The sequence below is a fragment of the Terrapene carolina genome, unplaced genomic scaffold (assembly GCF_002925995.2).
Source record: "Terrapene carolina triunguis isolate 2854851 unplaced genomic scaffold, T_m_triunguis-2.0 Scaffold96, whole genome shotgun sequence".
Taxonomy (NCBI): Eukaryota; Metazoa; Chordata; order Testudines; family Emydidae; genus Terrapene; species Terrapene triunguis.
Window position 1 is genome coordinate 42,179,055 of NW_020664447.1, and position 17,737 is coordinate 42,196,791.

The 17,737-nt window shown below is 43.6% G+C and overlaps 1 protein-coding gene across 1 annotated transcript in view; it reads left to right on the forward strand.

Annotated features, from left to right (window-relative positions):
• The window catches only part of INO80 (INO80 complex ATPase subunit), a 127,994-nt gene that overhangs the window by 73,776 nt on the left and 36,481 nt on the right, over positions 1-17,737 (forward strand). The window contains exon 26 of the mRNA XM_026651460.2: positions 9,562-9,787. Coding sequence (XP_026507245.1) covers positions 9,562-9,787 — 226 coding nt within the window. The remainder of the gene's footprint in view (positions 1-9,561; positions 9,788-17,737) is intronic.

The following is a 17,737-nucleotide window of genomic DNA, read 5'->3' on the forward strand; positions in this document are numbered from 1 at the left end:
ATTGGTATTAATTTCATTTGGTCAAGTCCTAGAGAATTTATTAATAGGATTGATCCCAATTTAGTTCTATAGGAATATAATAGACTTTTATAGACATTACCTCCAAAACAGCTGTAGCAAATGATACCCTTTCTAGTGTGGGTTGTTGTTTTTTAAAAAAAACCCATTTTATGGAATGCTATAGTAGGGATAGAATTCTCTATTAAATTATGTTGGTTGGTTTAAAAAAAACTATAGTAAGCATATCTTTTGGTATTAAATTCTGTAGAACTTTTTTTGTAACTTTTGTACCCAGTGGGAGGAAGGGCAAGGTTGTAGTAGCAAAAGCAACCAAAGGAAGGTGCAAGATAAATTGGCCTATCACACCCCAAACTTTCATAACCATTTTGTTTTTCTGTTATAGTGCTGCTGCTATGCCCCTTAGTCAGTGTGTAACTTGTACCACCTTTTATCACCTTTGAATTTGGTCCATTATGTAGTGCTGTGAAGCTTGGATATGTATTTTTACAAAATGAAAGATGCACATCCCTGTGACGGGTTGGATCACAGAAACCCCCTGGGAGCTGCCACCCGATGTGCCAAGACTACCTCTGCTCTTGCTTTTCCTGCCAGCTCAGGACTCCAGCACCCTGTCTTTCTGAACCAGACACACCTGTCTGCTCCAACAAAGACTCAGGGTCTGAATTACTTGCCCCAAAACTGTAGGTTTACCTGAAAGCAGCTAACAGAAGTGTTCCTGTCTTTAACACTGAGATGCCCAACGGGGTCTAAACCCGGATAAATCCGTTTTACCCTGTATAAAGCTTATACAGGGTAAACTCATAAATTGTTCGCCCTCTATAACACTGATAGAGAGAGATGCACAGTTGTTTGCTCCCCCAGGTATTAATACATACTCTGAGTTAATTAATAAGTAAAAAGTGATTTTATTAAATACAGAAAGTAGGATTTAAGTGGTTCCAAGTAGTAACAGACAGAACAAAGTAAGTCACCAAGCAAAATAAAATAAAATACGCAAATCTATGTTTAATCAAACTGAATACAGATAATCTCACCCTCAGAGATGCTTCAGTAAGTTTTTTCCTCAGACTGGACACCTTCCAGGTGTGGGCACAATTCTTTCCCCTGGTACAACTCTTGTTCCAGCTCAGGTGGTAGCTAGGGGATTCTTTATGATGGCTCCTCTCTCCTTCTTTGTTCTGTTCCACCCCTTTATATATCTTTTGCATAAGGCGGGAATCCTTTGTCCCTCTCTGGGTTTCCACCCCCTCCTTCTCAATGGAAAGACACCAGGTTAAAGATGGATTCCAGTTCAGGTGACATGATCACATGTCACTACAAGACTTCATTGCCCACTTGCCAGCACACACGTATACAGGAAGACTTACAGGTAAAACACACCCATCTGCAGACAATTGTCCTGGTTAATGGGAGTCATCAAGATGCCAAACCATTAATGGTCCACACTTTGCATAATTACACCCCTCAGAGTTATATTTCATATTTCTAGTTTCAGATAGAAGAGTGGTACATTTATACAAATAGGATGATCACACTCAGTAGATTATAAGCTTTGTAATGATACCGTACAAGAGACCTTTTGCATGAAGCATATTCCAGTTACATTATATTCGCTCATTAGCATATTTTTATAAAATTATATAGAGTGCAACGTCACAGTCCCCTTTCTGAAATTCAGCCTAAATATTCTAGCAGTATATCTATATCTGGCCAGTAATATGCTGTTTTTCTGCAATGTGGGTAGTTTCTTCCAATAATATGTCTCTTGATTTCAACTCCTCTCTTAATCCCAAAGGCTGTAAAACTAACATTCAGTTTTAGAGTAGTGAATTATTTAAAGAGGATGGGAGCTGTTTGTTGTCTGCAGTGAGCTTTTTTTTTTTTCTTTTTGGAGGAGTGGGAAGGGAGATTTGTTAGAGGGTGGGATGGGTGTTTGTCTAAGTGCTGGTCAACGCTAGGAACTTACATCTGTATAACTACATCTTTCAGGGGTGTGAATAATCCACACCCCCGAGAGACATAACTATACCGACCTAACCCCCAGCATAGGCAGTGCTAGGCTGATGGAAGAATTCTAGCCTCTCGGGGAGGTGGATTACCTACACCGACGGGAGAACCTCTCCTGTTGGCGTAGGAAGTGTCTGCACGGAAGCACTTAGTGCTACTGCGCTGCTGTAGCATTTTCAGTGTAGACATACCATTAGTGGACTCAGCACTCAATTCAGAAAAGGAAGAACTACATTCTAATATCTAGAAATTTCTCTGGTTGGCATTTCCTAGCTCTTGATTGTTGAGTGGCACTACCTGGTCCAGTAGCCTTGTGCTCTGTTAGCAGCATTTTAAAATGACTTATCATTCTGCGTCTTTGTGACTCTTGTTCCACATTGTTTTGTATTATGATGTTGTGCTGTTTTCATTTTGGGGTGTTTTGTTTCTGTTGCTTTGTTTTCCTATGCATATCTTTCCTGATGTTGCCTAATTATAACAACCACAGTGAAGCTCTAGGAACTATACTGAGAAGATACCTCCCAGCGTCAGTTTAGAAGTATAGTGACGGTTACTTTCTCCCCACCCTCAAATATATACCTTTTTATAAATTATGTAATATTCCTCCACAATAAATGATATTTCAGAGGAATGGAATTTTTGGGGCAAAAGAATGTTCTGCTTAACCAAGGCATGTTTGGGCTGCATGCCCAGAATGTGTAGAACTCGGCAGGTAACTTGACACCAGTTCCATCCCATCTGAGTATGCAGGTCTCTCTTAGCAGGAGAAATTAAAGCAACTTTTCCCCCTTTTTATAATTGTGACATCCCCCAGACTTTATCTAAACTAGCACTTTTGTCAGTCAGCCCTGACCGACATGAGTTTCACTGACAAAAGTGCTAGTGTGGACAGTGCTATGTTAGCAGGAGAGCGTCTCCTGCTGACATAGCTACCACTGCTAATTGGGGGTGGTTTAATTATGCCAGCGGGAGAGCTCTCTCCTGCTGGCATAGAGTGGCTACACAGGAGACTATACAGTGGTGCAGCTGCAGCGGTACAGCTGTGTTGCTGTAAGGGCTGTAGTGTAGACATAGTCCCAGAGTGCAAGCTGAACCACTGAACTGCTGTGTCACCTTAATTTTCCAGACCAGAACATCTCTTATTTTGCTCTGCCAGTGAAAAGCAGCCTATCCAAGCACTGCTCACACATCCATTACCATCTAAAGGCACACCCAGCAAAGTTACTCCCAGCCACTCATGAACAGATGTAGGGCCACACCTGCAAATCCCTCAGTCCCTGGCACCCCAGAAATGTGCATTTTACACTGTTCAAGGCCCCCTTGGACAGTGTAAGCTCATTAAAAGTCCATCATTCTATCACAGAGTAATGACTATGCAACAGCCTTTGTTAACCTGAGTAGAGATTCTCCAGACACTTCAACCAAAAGCACACTGGCTTAGATAAACAAGGAAACAAATTTATTAACTAGAGAGAGAGAGATTTTAAGTGATAACCAATTCTGACTTGTATGCTTTTATAAAAAAAATAAACACGCAAGCTATTTCCTAAACTTTACCAAGGCTAATAGTTCTAAAAGAAAAACAGATTGTCTCACCATAAGTTGCAATACATTTCATAGACTCTTTCCTTCCAGCCTGGGGCCACCCCTCCCACAGTTCAGTGGTGCTTCTCTTTGTCTTCCAAATGATCTTGCTTCCATGTGTCCAGGTGTGGGAGAAGAGTCATGAGGAAGCCATTGTCTCTTATTTTATACCCTCTTTCTTGTTCACACCTCCTGCGTATGTGAGGGATGACATGCAAATCTTTTGTTTACAGTCACACCTGATGGTGAATGGTTGCTTCAGTAACTAATAGTTTTCTAACATCTGTGGTCAGTTCTTTGTTGACACTGGGGAGTTAGTCTGTGGGCATTCCCCAGAATTACAAAATGTTTCAGTAACAAACACATAGCAGAACCTTATAACTCAATATTCAGTGTTGGTGCACACATTTTAACAGGACAACGATGCTCAGCAGATTGAGTTTTCAAATGATACCTCACAAGGCACATTTTGTACAAAATACATCATAACCATATAAAAGTGGTGAACATGGGTATAGGGTGTCATATGAGGTACAGGCTATCACAATAACACTGCATGAAATCCATTTTTACTCTGTAAATTATTCTTTTTATTGTGGCACTCTAGAGATGCAGTTATCTATTTATTAATTCCCAACCATGCATGCATACCCTTTTCATAAGGAGTTTTTGGCACATTGTTTTTTAATAAGAGGTGAATCCTGCTTCTCCCAGTTGCCAGGGTAAAAGTGCAGTTTTTGAGAAACAGCATAAGGTGAGAAAAGCATGTGGTGTGCGCTAACTACACCATGCTAGACTCCATAGCACAGACACGGTGATGATGGATAAGAATGAGGTCGCTGTGCCAGGGCCTGATCTAGCAAGCTGCTGAGCACATTGTGCAGTTAGACTACAGTCGACGGGAGTTGTGGGTGCTCAGCACCAAGTAGGAGCACTTACAGCAGGATTGGCCCCTGGGACTTTTTGTCTTTTTCGAACTATGTAATTCATCATCCTCAGCCTCACCTGCTCCCCCCCCCAAAAAGGGGGGGGGCAAGCTGAACATGGAGAATAAGAAACAGGCTGAATGAGAAGAAACTCCAAATCTACGGGAAATGACTCGTGTGGCATACTTATCTTTTATTCCCTTTATTTTATGGTCCCAATAAAATGTGAAAAGCTTTCACTCTCTTGCTAGCAATAACTGTGTTTATGGATATGAAACGCCTTCATAGGTTATCACATATAGCTCCAGAAGTCCAGTCAACCACCTGCTCTCAAAAAAAGACCCCTCCCCTAAATGAACTGGAAGGTTGGCTGCAGAGGAGCCACGAGTGAGGACATCTGCTTCCAATTAGCCTGCTCTCCCAAGCCTGATGTCTACTGTTTACTTTGAATCGATAGCAGGCCAATAAATCCCCGTCGCTGATGGAGAAGCAATAATGGTAATAATCATAGAGAAGCAGACTGGGAGCAGAAGACTCTTATCACCAAGCCACCCAAATGTTCCATTTCTAATCTGTGTTTGTGTTATTGCTGGATTTATCAGTGGGCTTGACTGACGCTGGATGTGTATGTAATTATACATTGGCATCTGTGGAAAGGAAGATGGCAAATAGCTGTCTGCACTCATCGCCTGTTTGCTTCTCCTTGGCACCTCCTGGAATGAGCTCATCTGCTCTGATTGTGAGGCCAAAAATCTGACTAGGCCTTGCAGAATGGGGGATATCCTTCCAGGTCCTAACATCACATTGTTCAAGAACAGACAGTCAGCTGAAAATAGATGTGAATGAAACCCTGATCTCCCTAGAATTACTTATGTCAACTCTGTAGCCTAGGGGCTCTTCACTGACCTCCATAAATAAGTTGTGTCATCTATGAAGGTATGTGTGTATTTTCTGTACTGCAGGTCAGTGTGCGTGGAGCATGGTTAAAAGCTCAGCTCAGGAACTGATATGCTGATCCAGTATTGGGCAGGTGGGGGAAAATAGTGTCTGCAGTTTATTTTGTCATAACTCTTGTAAATGGGGAAATTGTCTGGTCTTGGTTTGGCTTGGCTACTACCTAGAAAGGATTAAGTGGAGACAGGGCTTTGCTTTCCTGGGAAGTGAAGATTTAAGAGTTTCACGCTTGTTATAAACTGTTGGCAAGAATGTACAAGTCTTTAAACAGCAGAATAAGCCCAAATGCTTCCAGAAAGAATGTCCCGCTGTTGGTGCTGAGCTATGATGAGCTGTGGGAAGTTAATGGAGCGAGAGACAGGGATGGGATTGTGTGTAGATGATGGTTGAAATTGTGACAGAATATAATTTGTATGCATTTGTAAGCCGTTATACTGAATCAGACAGATAGGTCTGAAACATGAAGGTGATTTGAAGGATACATGTGTGTCTCATGTTCTTACGTTTAGTGGGCTCATGAAATCAGTCCAGAGCATTATGTATTGTTCACTTCAGTTTGAGTTTGATAAACTCCTATATGGATTCCAGATATCCCAATGATAGGTGATTTAAAAATCCTACAACATATTCAGGGTTAATTTTGCATGAAAATAGAGAAAGTATTCCTTAAACTAGCACTGATTTTTATACTGTATAACTGTTGAGTTAAAGAGGATATATGTAGATTACCTCAAAATAGAGTATCTTCTTACTAATCTAATCCATGATTGCTGCACTAATACAATTTGATAGCATGCATTAATAAACATGAGAATTTGGAGTCAGGGACTAGCTGCCTTTCATTACATATAGCACCACAAGAACAAACCTGACAGTGAGGGAGAGGTATGTGCGCACACGGACAAATAATACTAATGGAAAAGTTTCATGTTTCTTTTTTCCCCCCTCCTTTTACAGGTTCCTCAGCACTTTGTATGATTTTTTTTTTCTTGAAGGACATGTAGATGTTTTTGGATGGTGTCTTATAAATATTTGTGTGTGTGTGTGTGTATCTGGAGCTGTCATGACTAACTCAGATTGCCCCAATTATGGCCTAAGATATTAATAACCTTTACATGTGCACACTTCCTACATGTGAAGGTTCTTTCCTGTTAATATAGAGAGTGCTTTCAGACACCTCAGGCATGTAGAGTTCCCTTGGCATTCTCTTCTAATAGCTCTTCCTTTAGGGTCAGATATGACCCAAGTGCAGCCCTCAGAGTTACTCTCTTTTTTTCCATACAGAGGTGTAGCCTGAGGAAATTAGGGTTCCTGGCACACAACTTTCCATCTTGAGTTCAGCAGCCATAATGAATTGCATGCTAGGGCCTACAAGTCTACACAGGTCACACTTCTTTATTAAATATGAAAGTGGCTACAGACTGCTCCATTTTGAGTAAAGTGCTGGCCTTCAAGCGCCTTCCAAGTAGTAAAAGGTAAAAAGTTTGGGCATCATTGCTGTAGGGAATATTCTTCTCTGTCCCAACTCAGATTTGTTGAATGTAGAAATACAAACTACAACTTGAGAGTAAACAATGCCCTTTACGAAGGGGAAAGATAGGCCCCTGGGTACATTTTCGCCACTATTACTGTGGGATCAGTGTTCAGGCAAAGGAGTCTGAAATTCATTCATCATGAGAAACCTTGCTGCCTTGCACTAAATACAGTCTCTTGCTTTGACTGCAGATGGCAGTGTATTGCAGCAAATCCTCTTAGAATCAGTGCTAAGCGCTCAACCCTGCCTTTTGGTTCTGATTAAATTTATTTTTTCATAATGATGGTATTCTGAGTCCTCAGTGAATTAACTGTTCTAGTATTCATTACTGATTTCAGGTTGGTCTAAAGTGAAATCCTGACATCCTGTTCCACCTTCCCAAATCCCTATTTCTTTGCTCTTGGAAGAGCTGCAGCTGTGGTGTACCTCTATTGGCACTATGGAAACAAGTATGCTCAAAGCCATTTTTAGTCTGTGAATAAGTCAGACCTTGTGTGTGTTGAAATACACAAATTGCTGCACTACTTGTTTTTCTGTTTGAATTTGTACCGTAATTGTGTGCCAGAATCTAAGCTTTCATTAAAAAAAATAAGCCTCTAGTCCTTATGGTTGCAAAGAAAACCTTCCATTCGGGAAACAAGGTTTTATCGATTTAAGGAAAAGAGGTTGAAGATAGGTAAAGGTTAGCCACAGTCTTTCCCCTAGTGTAGATGCAGGCTCTAATTCCTTTTACCTTGATTTAACTGGTCAGGATCTACCCTAACTGCTGGAAATTGTGGCAGAGAATTCCTAGTTTTCATACACCTGCATAAATAACATCAATTTTCTACATCCTACTTCTGATATATAGCACTGTGTCCTCTAAAGTGATGACATACTTATTTCCTGGATTAGAGAAGAAAACTACAAACACACCATTATCAATAAATAACTTTTCTCTCATCTTAGGGAATTAATTTCATAATATGCACTGAAATGTTGAAATTTAGCTTTCATTATTTTGAAGCTGTTGAGGTAATGAATTCAAAGCATCTTTCCAGGTCTCTCAAAAGCACGTTAAAACTTCCTCTATCTTTTTTTATAGGAAATGGAATATAAAGAACTTTTGCAGAGTCTTTCCCCCAGAATGCTTGGCCCAAAGCAGACTTACACTCAGAAAGGAAAAGAGGAAGTTGGCAGTGTACCCCTTCTTGTATAATACTGCATGTTAAATGGCGATTTGGTGCTTTAATTTTAGGCTTGTAAAAGAAAGTGATGTATTTGCTCTATCTGCTTTGGATTTTATGCTCTAACAGTTAGTGAGAGGTCTGTAGAGCATCCCAACAGAGCAGTTGTATGTATGTGATGTGTCAGACTTTTCCCATGATTCCTTCTGTTTTCATCACTTTGGTGAAATGGGGAGAGAAAAGGAAACTATCAGATGGAAGCAGAACCCTGTTTTTCAACTGTCCTTCTAGGTAAAAATGGACGAGAACATCTGGGATTACATGGCACAGCACTCCCTGTCTTTCCCATTGCTTCTTGCATCCATTTTAACTCCGTGCTCTTCATTAGGCAGCTGTTAAAATGTGTTTATTCTGAGTAGTAATCTGCTGCACAGGATGGCACCTCAGAGTTGCCTGCTAGCCTGGTGAGGAGAGATAAGAGAATACTATAGATCGATACAAAAGGCAGCCTTGTCTACTGGAGCAGACACTTTATCAAGGGATTTTCAGCCATCTGAACACACAGCTATTTGGCTAACCAGTCCTACTCTCCATCCAGATAGCAGCAAAGATTAAAATGATGGAGATGGTCCAAGATAGCTAGTTATGGTATAAAGCCTGGGTTCCTGTGTTGGCAAAAGACTATTCTATGTAGCTGGAGAGAGCATATTGAAAGCAGGCAGTGGGGAAAGGGATGCACAGAATGACTAGCTAAAAAATGTAAGATAAACCTCCCTACTCATCCTAGATACTGAAATCTTGTATTATTATTTGTATGGCCCATCGTTGCCAAGTGCTGCCTCTGAAAGACTACCAAACTGTGTCTTCTTTCCCCCTTTTTACATTTTTCTTTCCTGATTTCCACATCTTCAGTATTTCAACTATACGTAGGTCACTGCTGAAATGCAGTAGCCTTCTAGGGTAGGAGAGAAGTTGAGGGAGTTGTGCAAAGCTGGACTCTGACAAGTAATTACTAGTCAGTGAAGAATTCAAACCAAACATAGATGAAATGAGCTATACAGTGACAGTGCACATTATTTGATCTTAGTTTTGCCCTCCGTCTTTTAACAGTTGTCACTAAGTGCAAGTCAAAGTACAGATTATCAGGAAGGACAATAGTTCATGCCTGAGCATTGACTGGGCACTATTTTTTTGCAGCTCTCATTATTTTAAATCAGTTTAAGATGGTATTACCATTTGTATAAACATAATGACTTTGCTTTTAAATCTTGTCCCTCTGGAAGCTAATTTAACTGAAGACTTTTTTTTGTGTGAGAAGAGGGAAAATATGAGTATATGTATTCATTATTTTACTTGTGTTTACTCATAGGTAATAGCAGTGCCTCTGGATTTCTACTGCAATGATAAAAGTGCAGAGTATGAACATAGGGCATTTAAGGAAGGAGGAAGTCTTGAAACAAAGCAGTGTATATTGAATGGGGCACCTGAACTAGCAGCTGATTACCTGAAACGATGTTCCCAGTTCTTCCCAGAGTATCCGGGAGGGTTGTTGGGGGTCAGGCCTCAGAATGGCTGGTCTTTCATCAGGATACCAGGTGAGTTTCTAATTCCTTTCTAAATTTCTATAGTGGAATAGATTAATGGGACTAGGAAAGTAAGGTCATCTGTTCTTTTTCCTTTGAGTGAAAAAGTATCCCTTTAACTTCTTAAAGTGCTCTGATTTCTACCCATACGTTGTCTGGAGCAAAGCAGCCAGTGGGGGCAGAACTAGTTTAACACAACCTCTTCTGGTGCTTAACTCAGCAGGGCCGGCCTTTGGGGTTGGCAGCTGGGCTGGCTGCCCAGGGCAGCCTGCCAAAGAGGGCGCTGTGTGCTGGCCCGGCCCCTCTTGGCCAGCGGGCCCAGGACTGCCCCCTCCTCCCTGCCTCTTCTTCCCCTTCCACTTGCTCCTGTCAGCCAGCCAGCAGCAAGCTGAGGGCTCCTGCCAGTGACGGGGCGGAGAGGAGCCCTTAGCCCCTGCGGCTCTGCTCGAGCCCCACCTCCTCTGCCCAGAGGCTTGTACCACTTGGTGGAGCGAGTGGGGGGAGGGCAGGCAGCAAGCCCGGGGGTTTCTGGCTGCCATGCACCTCGGACAGTTGGGCTCCCCAGTGGTGTGGTCCCCGCCTCCTCCCTGGGCTCCCGGGCCCCTGCCGAGCCTGGGGCAGCGCTGGTGGGAGGATGCTGTGCATGCAGCTCGCCCCTGTGCCCGCCCCGGCCCCACCATTATTTGAATGTGGAGGCCGGGGAGTGTGGGGGTCCCGGACCATGCTGGGCAGTAGGCAGCACCAGCACCCAGTGGACGGACACCCCAACCAGTGGGTCCTCCTTGCTCCAGGTAAGCCCCCTTGGCCCGGGCCCCGTGGAGCAACTAGAGTCCCTCTGCCCCATCCCCCCACCAGCATCCCTGGGGGAGACCCAGTGCCCCCTACCCCTCACCAGCACCCCTGGGGGAGACAGACCTCCCCCAGTTCCCCCTGCCCCATCTCCCCACTAGTGCCCCTGGTCTAGGGAGGGATGTGGGTCGGGTCCAGTTCAGGGGGTTTGGTCTGGGGAGGGATGTGGATCTGGTCCAATTTGGAAGGTTGGCCTGGTGTTTTGGGGGCACAGCTGGTCCTGATCCTAGCCTCGGTGCCTCTCTGCCTGGGAGGGAGGACTAGCAAGACTAGTATGAATAATGACACTGGAAATAAAATGTATTAAAGTTTTTCATATTTTTTATTTTTAAAATGTTTTAAACAGTTTTTAAATTCGCCCCAATTTCATACAAAAATTTAATTCAAGCCCTGGTAGTTCATATGAGAAATGGGAAGTATGAGATAGTATGATGGTTCCCTTTTAGTGGGAGCAGCACATGGCTGGTGTTTTGGCCAGCTTTGGCTTTTGTTAGCTGTTTTTACTCCCTCACGCAGACACGCACGCGCACACACACACGCGCACACGCACGCACACGCACACACACACACACACACACACACACACACACACACAGGCTCCCTGCACCCAGGTCACTTTCCCCACCTGGGCTGTGAGGCATCAGGAGCTGCTGCTCGCATGCCCTCCCCTTACGCAGCCCAGGCGGGGAAAGTGACCTCGATGTAGGGAGCCCAGATGTTGCTCCTCGCTCCCCCCCTCACAGCCCTCTAGGGGTGTGCAGGGCAGAGGAGCAGCAGTCCAGGGGGGAGCGAGCAGCAATGTCAGCTGCTTCGTGCATCCAGGTCAGTTTCCCCCGTGGGTGCAGGAGGGGGATGCAAGGGTTAGGAGCGAAGGGGGTGTAGGGATTAGGGATGCAGGAGGGGCAGCAGGCCTTTGGGGCAAAGGGAGGGAGGGGAGCCTGGGGAGCCCATGGTGGGGCACCACACCCATGGGGGCCAAGGGAACCAAAATGCAAGTTCGTCCAGGGTGCCATTTTCCTGTAGGCCGGCCCTGTAACTCAACCAGCATTTTAGGCAATAAAAAGATGTTTTTGATTGCTAGCCAACAATACTAGGGCTTTGTTTTTTGCCCCTCCCCTTGTCCCCTGTCCTCCTGCTAGGCACATATTCAAAAATACTTCTTCCATCACTGATCCAGAAAGAAGACTCTCTAGAGATTGGTGGATAGACACTCATTTCACAAGTGCCTCTTGTGAGCAAGTCCACTGAGACACTGTGGTATTGGCCTAGGAGGTCTGTTTGTCAGTCCTCTGAACTAGAGGATAAACATTACTCTTGCAGCAGTCTGCAAAGAAAAGGCAAGATGTGGGGAACCAAATATAGGGTGAAATGGCCTGAGAGGCAAAGGCGGGCAGGGGGAACGGGAGAGGAGGGGATGATTCACTGGATTTGGACTAGAAAAATCTGTTTTTGCAACATGGCAGATTCGCTTAAATTCTGGGGCCAGGGGAAGAAAAAGATATCACTGCAATAATAAAGCAATCTCAGTCTTCATTTTGATCCTCTTGATTAGCCCATAATTCTGAGCATAGGTAACTAGCTCCCAGTTTGATTAGCAGTACCACAGTGACATTCAGTAGCTGGGAATACTGTTACTTTGCAGAATGATGGACCTGAACCGTGGCCTGCATGAAGCACTAGAGATTTGAGAGATAAGCAAGAGGAAAAACAGCTCATGCTGCCAGAATGCTAGCTTGTTCCCAAGACCCTTTTGGGTCAAGGTTCTTTGGAGGGGGACATGAGCAGGGTAAAAGGAAAATGGTTTTTGCTTGCTGCTTTCTGGTTTACTAAGATTTCTCATAAGGGAATTGAAGACAGGTTATCACACACACACTCACTCACTATTTAGTGAGGCTAATGTACCTGCTGAGATAGTTTCAGATTAATCTGATTTATACTATGTGGTGAAATCTTATGCTGTTTGGTCTCCAGCAATTATACAAAATCAAAAGGTTAATTACTGCAGCTAAAAGAAAATGGGAGGGATAAACGTGTTGGGGTAAAGTAGGTGGGAAGGCATGAAAGAAGAGGTGCACGAATATAAGAAAGCTTTGTGGCTGAGGTGGACCTCAAAAGATGAGGATGTGTTCTGAAAAAATCTTGACATCTCATTCTGCCACTTGCAAAAGCTTATAAAAGAAAAAAGTTGGATTTAAATATTGTTTGAATAACAATACACAAGAATCTTGTGGGTGTGCACTCATTGTAAGTAACTATATGGTGAATGATGCAGGTGCAAGGTTAAGCATATGGGTGTCAGGGAGAGAGAGAAGCAAAGGTAAGCAGGTGGGTGGTGGAGGAAGTGTATACCGAAACTGGATTAAGCAAGTGGATGTTGGTTAAGTGAGAAATAGAATAGGTTTAAGTTTGAGTGCTGAGAAGGGACATAGATGCAGGGACAAGGGATCAGTGTGTATGTATGGATGCAGGTATGATCCAAGTCATTATGGAAAATGAATAATGAAGCACCGAAGAAGCAGTTTGATGCAAGGATAAAGCCCAGTGAATGTAAAATTGAACTGTGGGTGCAAAGCTTTAAAATAAGTAGGTACTGAAGCAGCTTCTATCTCTCTTAACCCTGTCCCCATCTCTCTCTGACTGAATTCCCACTACCCTGGCAGCAGACGTAGTTGCGATCACTGTGGGAATCTCTTGAGGCTTTTCCTGTTCTTTGAAAGAAAAATGGTCCCGGATTAAATGGCAGGAAGCGTCTGAGTCCTTTTAGCATCGATAAAAAGCACTGGCCTCACTGGCTGTTTACTGTGAGAGCCAGCTAGCTCCTTATTGACCCCATTGTGCTCTGCAGACTGCCCGTGGGGAGGGTCACTGGAACCCAGACTCATTATCTCTCTTTCCTCTATATTTTTATATATCCACAGGGGCATTTTCTAATTCCCCAGGGATCCATGTGTCCAGCCACAGTCATCAGCCAGAACTCTCACTGAGGTTTTTCTGAGTCATAATCATTAGTGACTGTTTTCCACAGGCAGTAGTATCTATAGCACCCCCTCTCAGCCTGCTTAAGTCCATCCCCTGCCTGGCTGGTTGGTAGTTTTTTATTCTGTTGACTGAAGAGGCACCATTAGGTCCGCAGCCCCTTTCCTGCTGATGTTGATTACAGGACTGACTGCTTTTCCTCCTCTACTTTATGTAGTAATAAATAATTTGTTGTTGGGCACAGTACAATCTGTAAGTCATAGGACTGGTTGAATTTTTTTTAATGAAAAATAAAATTTCAGTGATGACATTCTGTGCTGGAAAAAATCACTGTAGTTGACATTTTCTGCTAAAATTTCAAAATAAAAATTTTTAGTTTCAAATTTTGAAATTTTTTTTTCAAAATTTTAGAGAAATTCCACTCACTTTTTTAAAAAACTTTTTTCCACAGGGGATAAGGGGGGATGGAGAGGAAAAGTAAAAACAGTGGGAGAAAGTGGGTAGGGAGAGAAAATCCTTTTAACTTTTTTCTAGTAAACTACACAATGTTGCTTTCTATTGGGGATAACATAGAGGTGGAGAGGATATGTGCCCGATCATGGCTTTGCAGAAGCAGTCTGTGATGCTTTTGAACACTAGGTGGCAGTCTTTAAACATACAGAAATTTTTGAGTTTTGAATAATCAATATTGTCAAGATAGGACATGGCAACACACAAAATTAAAACAAACCAATTTTCTCTTCCAGATATAAAAATATTCCCTTTGATACTTTTCTTGCTTTCCTGTTGGTTGTATTCCTTGAGGGATCTCTGCCTAAATTCTCAGTAGTTTAGTTTGTTCTGTATGCCAAGAGATTGGGAAAAGATTGGGATCAACAAATCATTGTTGTACTGCTGACTGTTGACAGTGTGACCTCCTTCTCACCTGACTTGGAGTCAAGGGATATCTGCTGATAAGTTGTCCTTCACTTCCAGTATGCATCCAGTTGTTTGTAATTGTTTAAAACATAGTAAACCATTAAAGGGAGATGGTTGGAGCCAGTGATGAGGCATCTAATGTTTCCAGTTACCAAAACTTAATCCCCTATTCACACTTGTTAAGAGATTGCAGAAGAAAAGCAGTAGTATTTTGCCTTTTGAACCATGCCAAATGTTCTGCCTAAACACTACAATGGAATCCTTTAGTTGGGTTGCTTGTCTCAGCATAATTTCTTTTGGCTATCTGACTAGACAGATTTTACATTTGAACAACCACTGCTTGTTATTTCACTTCTTCCTCTCATACTCATCCCACTTATAGTTAACAACCACATCAGCTTTTTATCATGTCTAGCATCTTAATGTTTCATAACTAATGAAGCTAAATAACTTAATTCATCCTGCAGTGGAAAGCTAGCAACCGGAAGAACAGCAACATTAAATGGGTCTTCATTTAAAAGTAAATGTATACCTTTTTTAAAAGATCCCAAATGTGTCAACTTAAACCAAATGGCTCTTAAAGCATTTCATCTGTCACTTACCTGCCAACGCCTGAGTTCAGGGTTCTGTTTTTCTTAAGAGAGTTGATGAAATTACTAACACCATTAAGGTGGCTGTGCTCCGTTTTAGAGGTAACTAACGCCATCATTTGCAGCTGGAAAACATCTAAGGGCTTAAATTCAGGTATTGAACTGTCCTTCTTCTAGTGCTGCCCCTATGTATATTTCACTGTGGGTGCACGTGCGCTTCATGTGCCTGGAATAAGAGAATTCTTACAAGCAGTGTCGGTTGGTCTACACATGTGCCCTTGCTCTCCTCATGCCTCAAACTAAGGGTATAAAGGGCAGAGAAGATCAACCACCTCTCCAGTTCCTTCTTACCACTGTGTTGCTTGAGTCAGAATCTCCAATCTTCAGAACGGTTACTTCATCGTTATTCTTCAATCTGTAAATATTTTATAGTTTGCCTTTACTGTATTTTTTGCTTAGTTCTTAATACAATAAAAGCTGTTTTATCTAGCATGTTGGGGGAATAGAGGGTGCCGATAAGTGAAGAATGCCGGTTGACTAAGAGGGAGGGAGTTTGGGTGCGGAAGAGGGTGCGGGGTTGGGGGGTGTGGGAGGGGTTGTGGAATGTGGGCTCTGGGAAGGAGTTTGGGTGTGGGAGGGAGCTTGGGGCAGGGGATTGGGGCATAGGAGGGGGTACAGGCGGGTGCCGGATCCAGGGGCGCTCACCTCAGGCAGCTCCCCACAAGTGGCGACCTGTCCTAGCTGCTCCTAGGTGGAGGTGTGGCAGGCAGCTCTGTGCGCTGTCTCTGCCCACAGGCACTGCCCCCGCAGCTCCCATTGACCGTGGTTCCCAAGCAATGGGAGCTACGGAGCTAGTGCTCGGGGCGGGGCAGGGGCAGTGCGTGGAGCCGCCTACCGCGCCTCCGCCTAAGAGCAGCTGGGACAGTTTGTGGCTTGTGGGGAGCCGTCCGAGGTGAGCACACCCTGGATCCGGCACCCCCATTACGCCCCAACTCCCTGCCCTGAGCCCCCTCCCACAGCCAAACTCCCTCCCAGAGCCAGCGCTCCGCACCCCCTCCTGCACTGCAACCCCCTGCCAGCCCCGCGCCAACCGGACTATAAACTGGAATTTCAATGAAGATCAGAAATGCCGGTTTATAGAGCTTTTCAGTTGGTGAAGTGCCAGATAAAACAGCTTATACTGTAATTTTAATAAGTTAGATTCCCTGCCTGGGGGAGCACCCACCTCCACCTGCCCCAGGGAGGACAGAGACTTGTATTACACCAGAAGATGTTGTTCTCTTCCTGAGCCTCAATTTCCCCCATCACCGGGACCTTCTCTCACTAGGGAGATCTCTAAATGGATTTCTGGCTGTATCCTACTCAGCTATCAGCTGTCACATCTTCCTACCCTATATGGAGTAAAGGCTCATTCTACAAGAACACAAGTAACATCAGTGCACTGCTTCAGGAAGTATCTCTACTTTGCATTTACAAAGCGGCTACATGGAGTTCCGTCCACACATTCACAAGACATGATGCTCCAGTACAGGACTCCTCTGCTGACACATCCTTTGGTACAGCAGTCATTCAGATAGCTCTGCCACCTGCATCCTCGCACCTTCCTCCTCCTTGAGTACCGCTTCTCAGTCACCCACAGTAGAATACACATTGGGACCAGCACTCAAAAAAGAAGTTACTTACCTTATAATGAGGTTCTTTGAGATGTGTGGTCCCTATCTGTATTCCACTACCCACCCTCCTTCATCTCTGCTTCAGATCATTCTTGGATTTGCGGTAGAGAAGGAACTGGAGAGGTGGTTGCTCTGCTCCATCCTTTATACCCTCAGTTTGAGGCACGCAGGCCCATGCCTGGACCAACAGACACTGCTTGCAAGAATTCTCCGACTTGGCGTATGCACACAGTGGAATACAGCTAGGGATCATGCATCTCAAAGAACCTCCAGTTACTAAAAGGTAAGTAACTTGCTCTTCTTGGTGACCACGTCTCGGGATTCTGTAGTTGGAGGAATCCAGAGAGAAGGTTTGAAATCATTGAAACGGTGAACCTAGTTTGGCATGTTGAAGTCCTGGCAATGCAAGCACATTTCCATCAAATGACCTCCATGAACATAAGGGAGGAAGAGATTGATTGTTGATTGTGCACATAGAGAGACCAGCAAAAAAAGAGCATTACGAGAATCTAAACAGGACAAAACGAAGGCGTGATCAAAGGTGTCTGTGTCAGTAAGAGTGAAGTGTAAAGACAGTGTCTGACAGTGTTGCTAATGTGGTAGAAATAAGCCCAGAAGGGGGCATTGTGGTCACCTAGTTTGACATCCTGCATAACAGGGCATAGAATTTAACCCAATAATTCCTGCATCAAGCTTTTAACTCTGTCTGAGCGAGAGTATATCTTTTAGAAAGACATTCAGTCTTGATTTTAAAGACTCCAAGACATCCCTTGATAAATTGTTCCAGAGATTAATTACTTACTGTTACAAATTTATTTTCTAGTCTGAATTTGTCAAGCTGTAGCTTTCCAGTCACTGGATCTTAAGCTTTTGTCTGCTTGATTAAAGGGACCTCCACTGTTAGAAATGTTCTCCCCATATATAGGTACTGTGACAAAGTTCCTCCTCTATCTTGG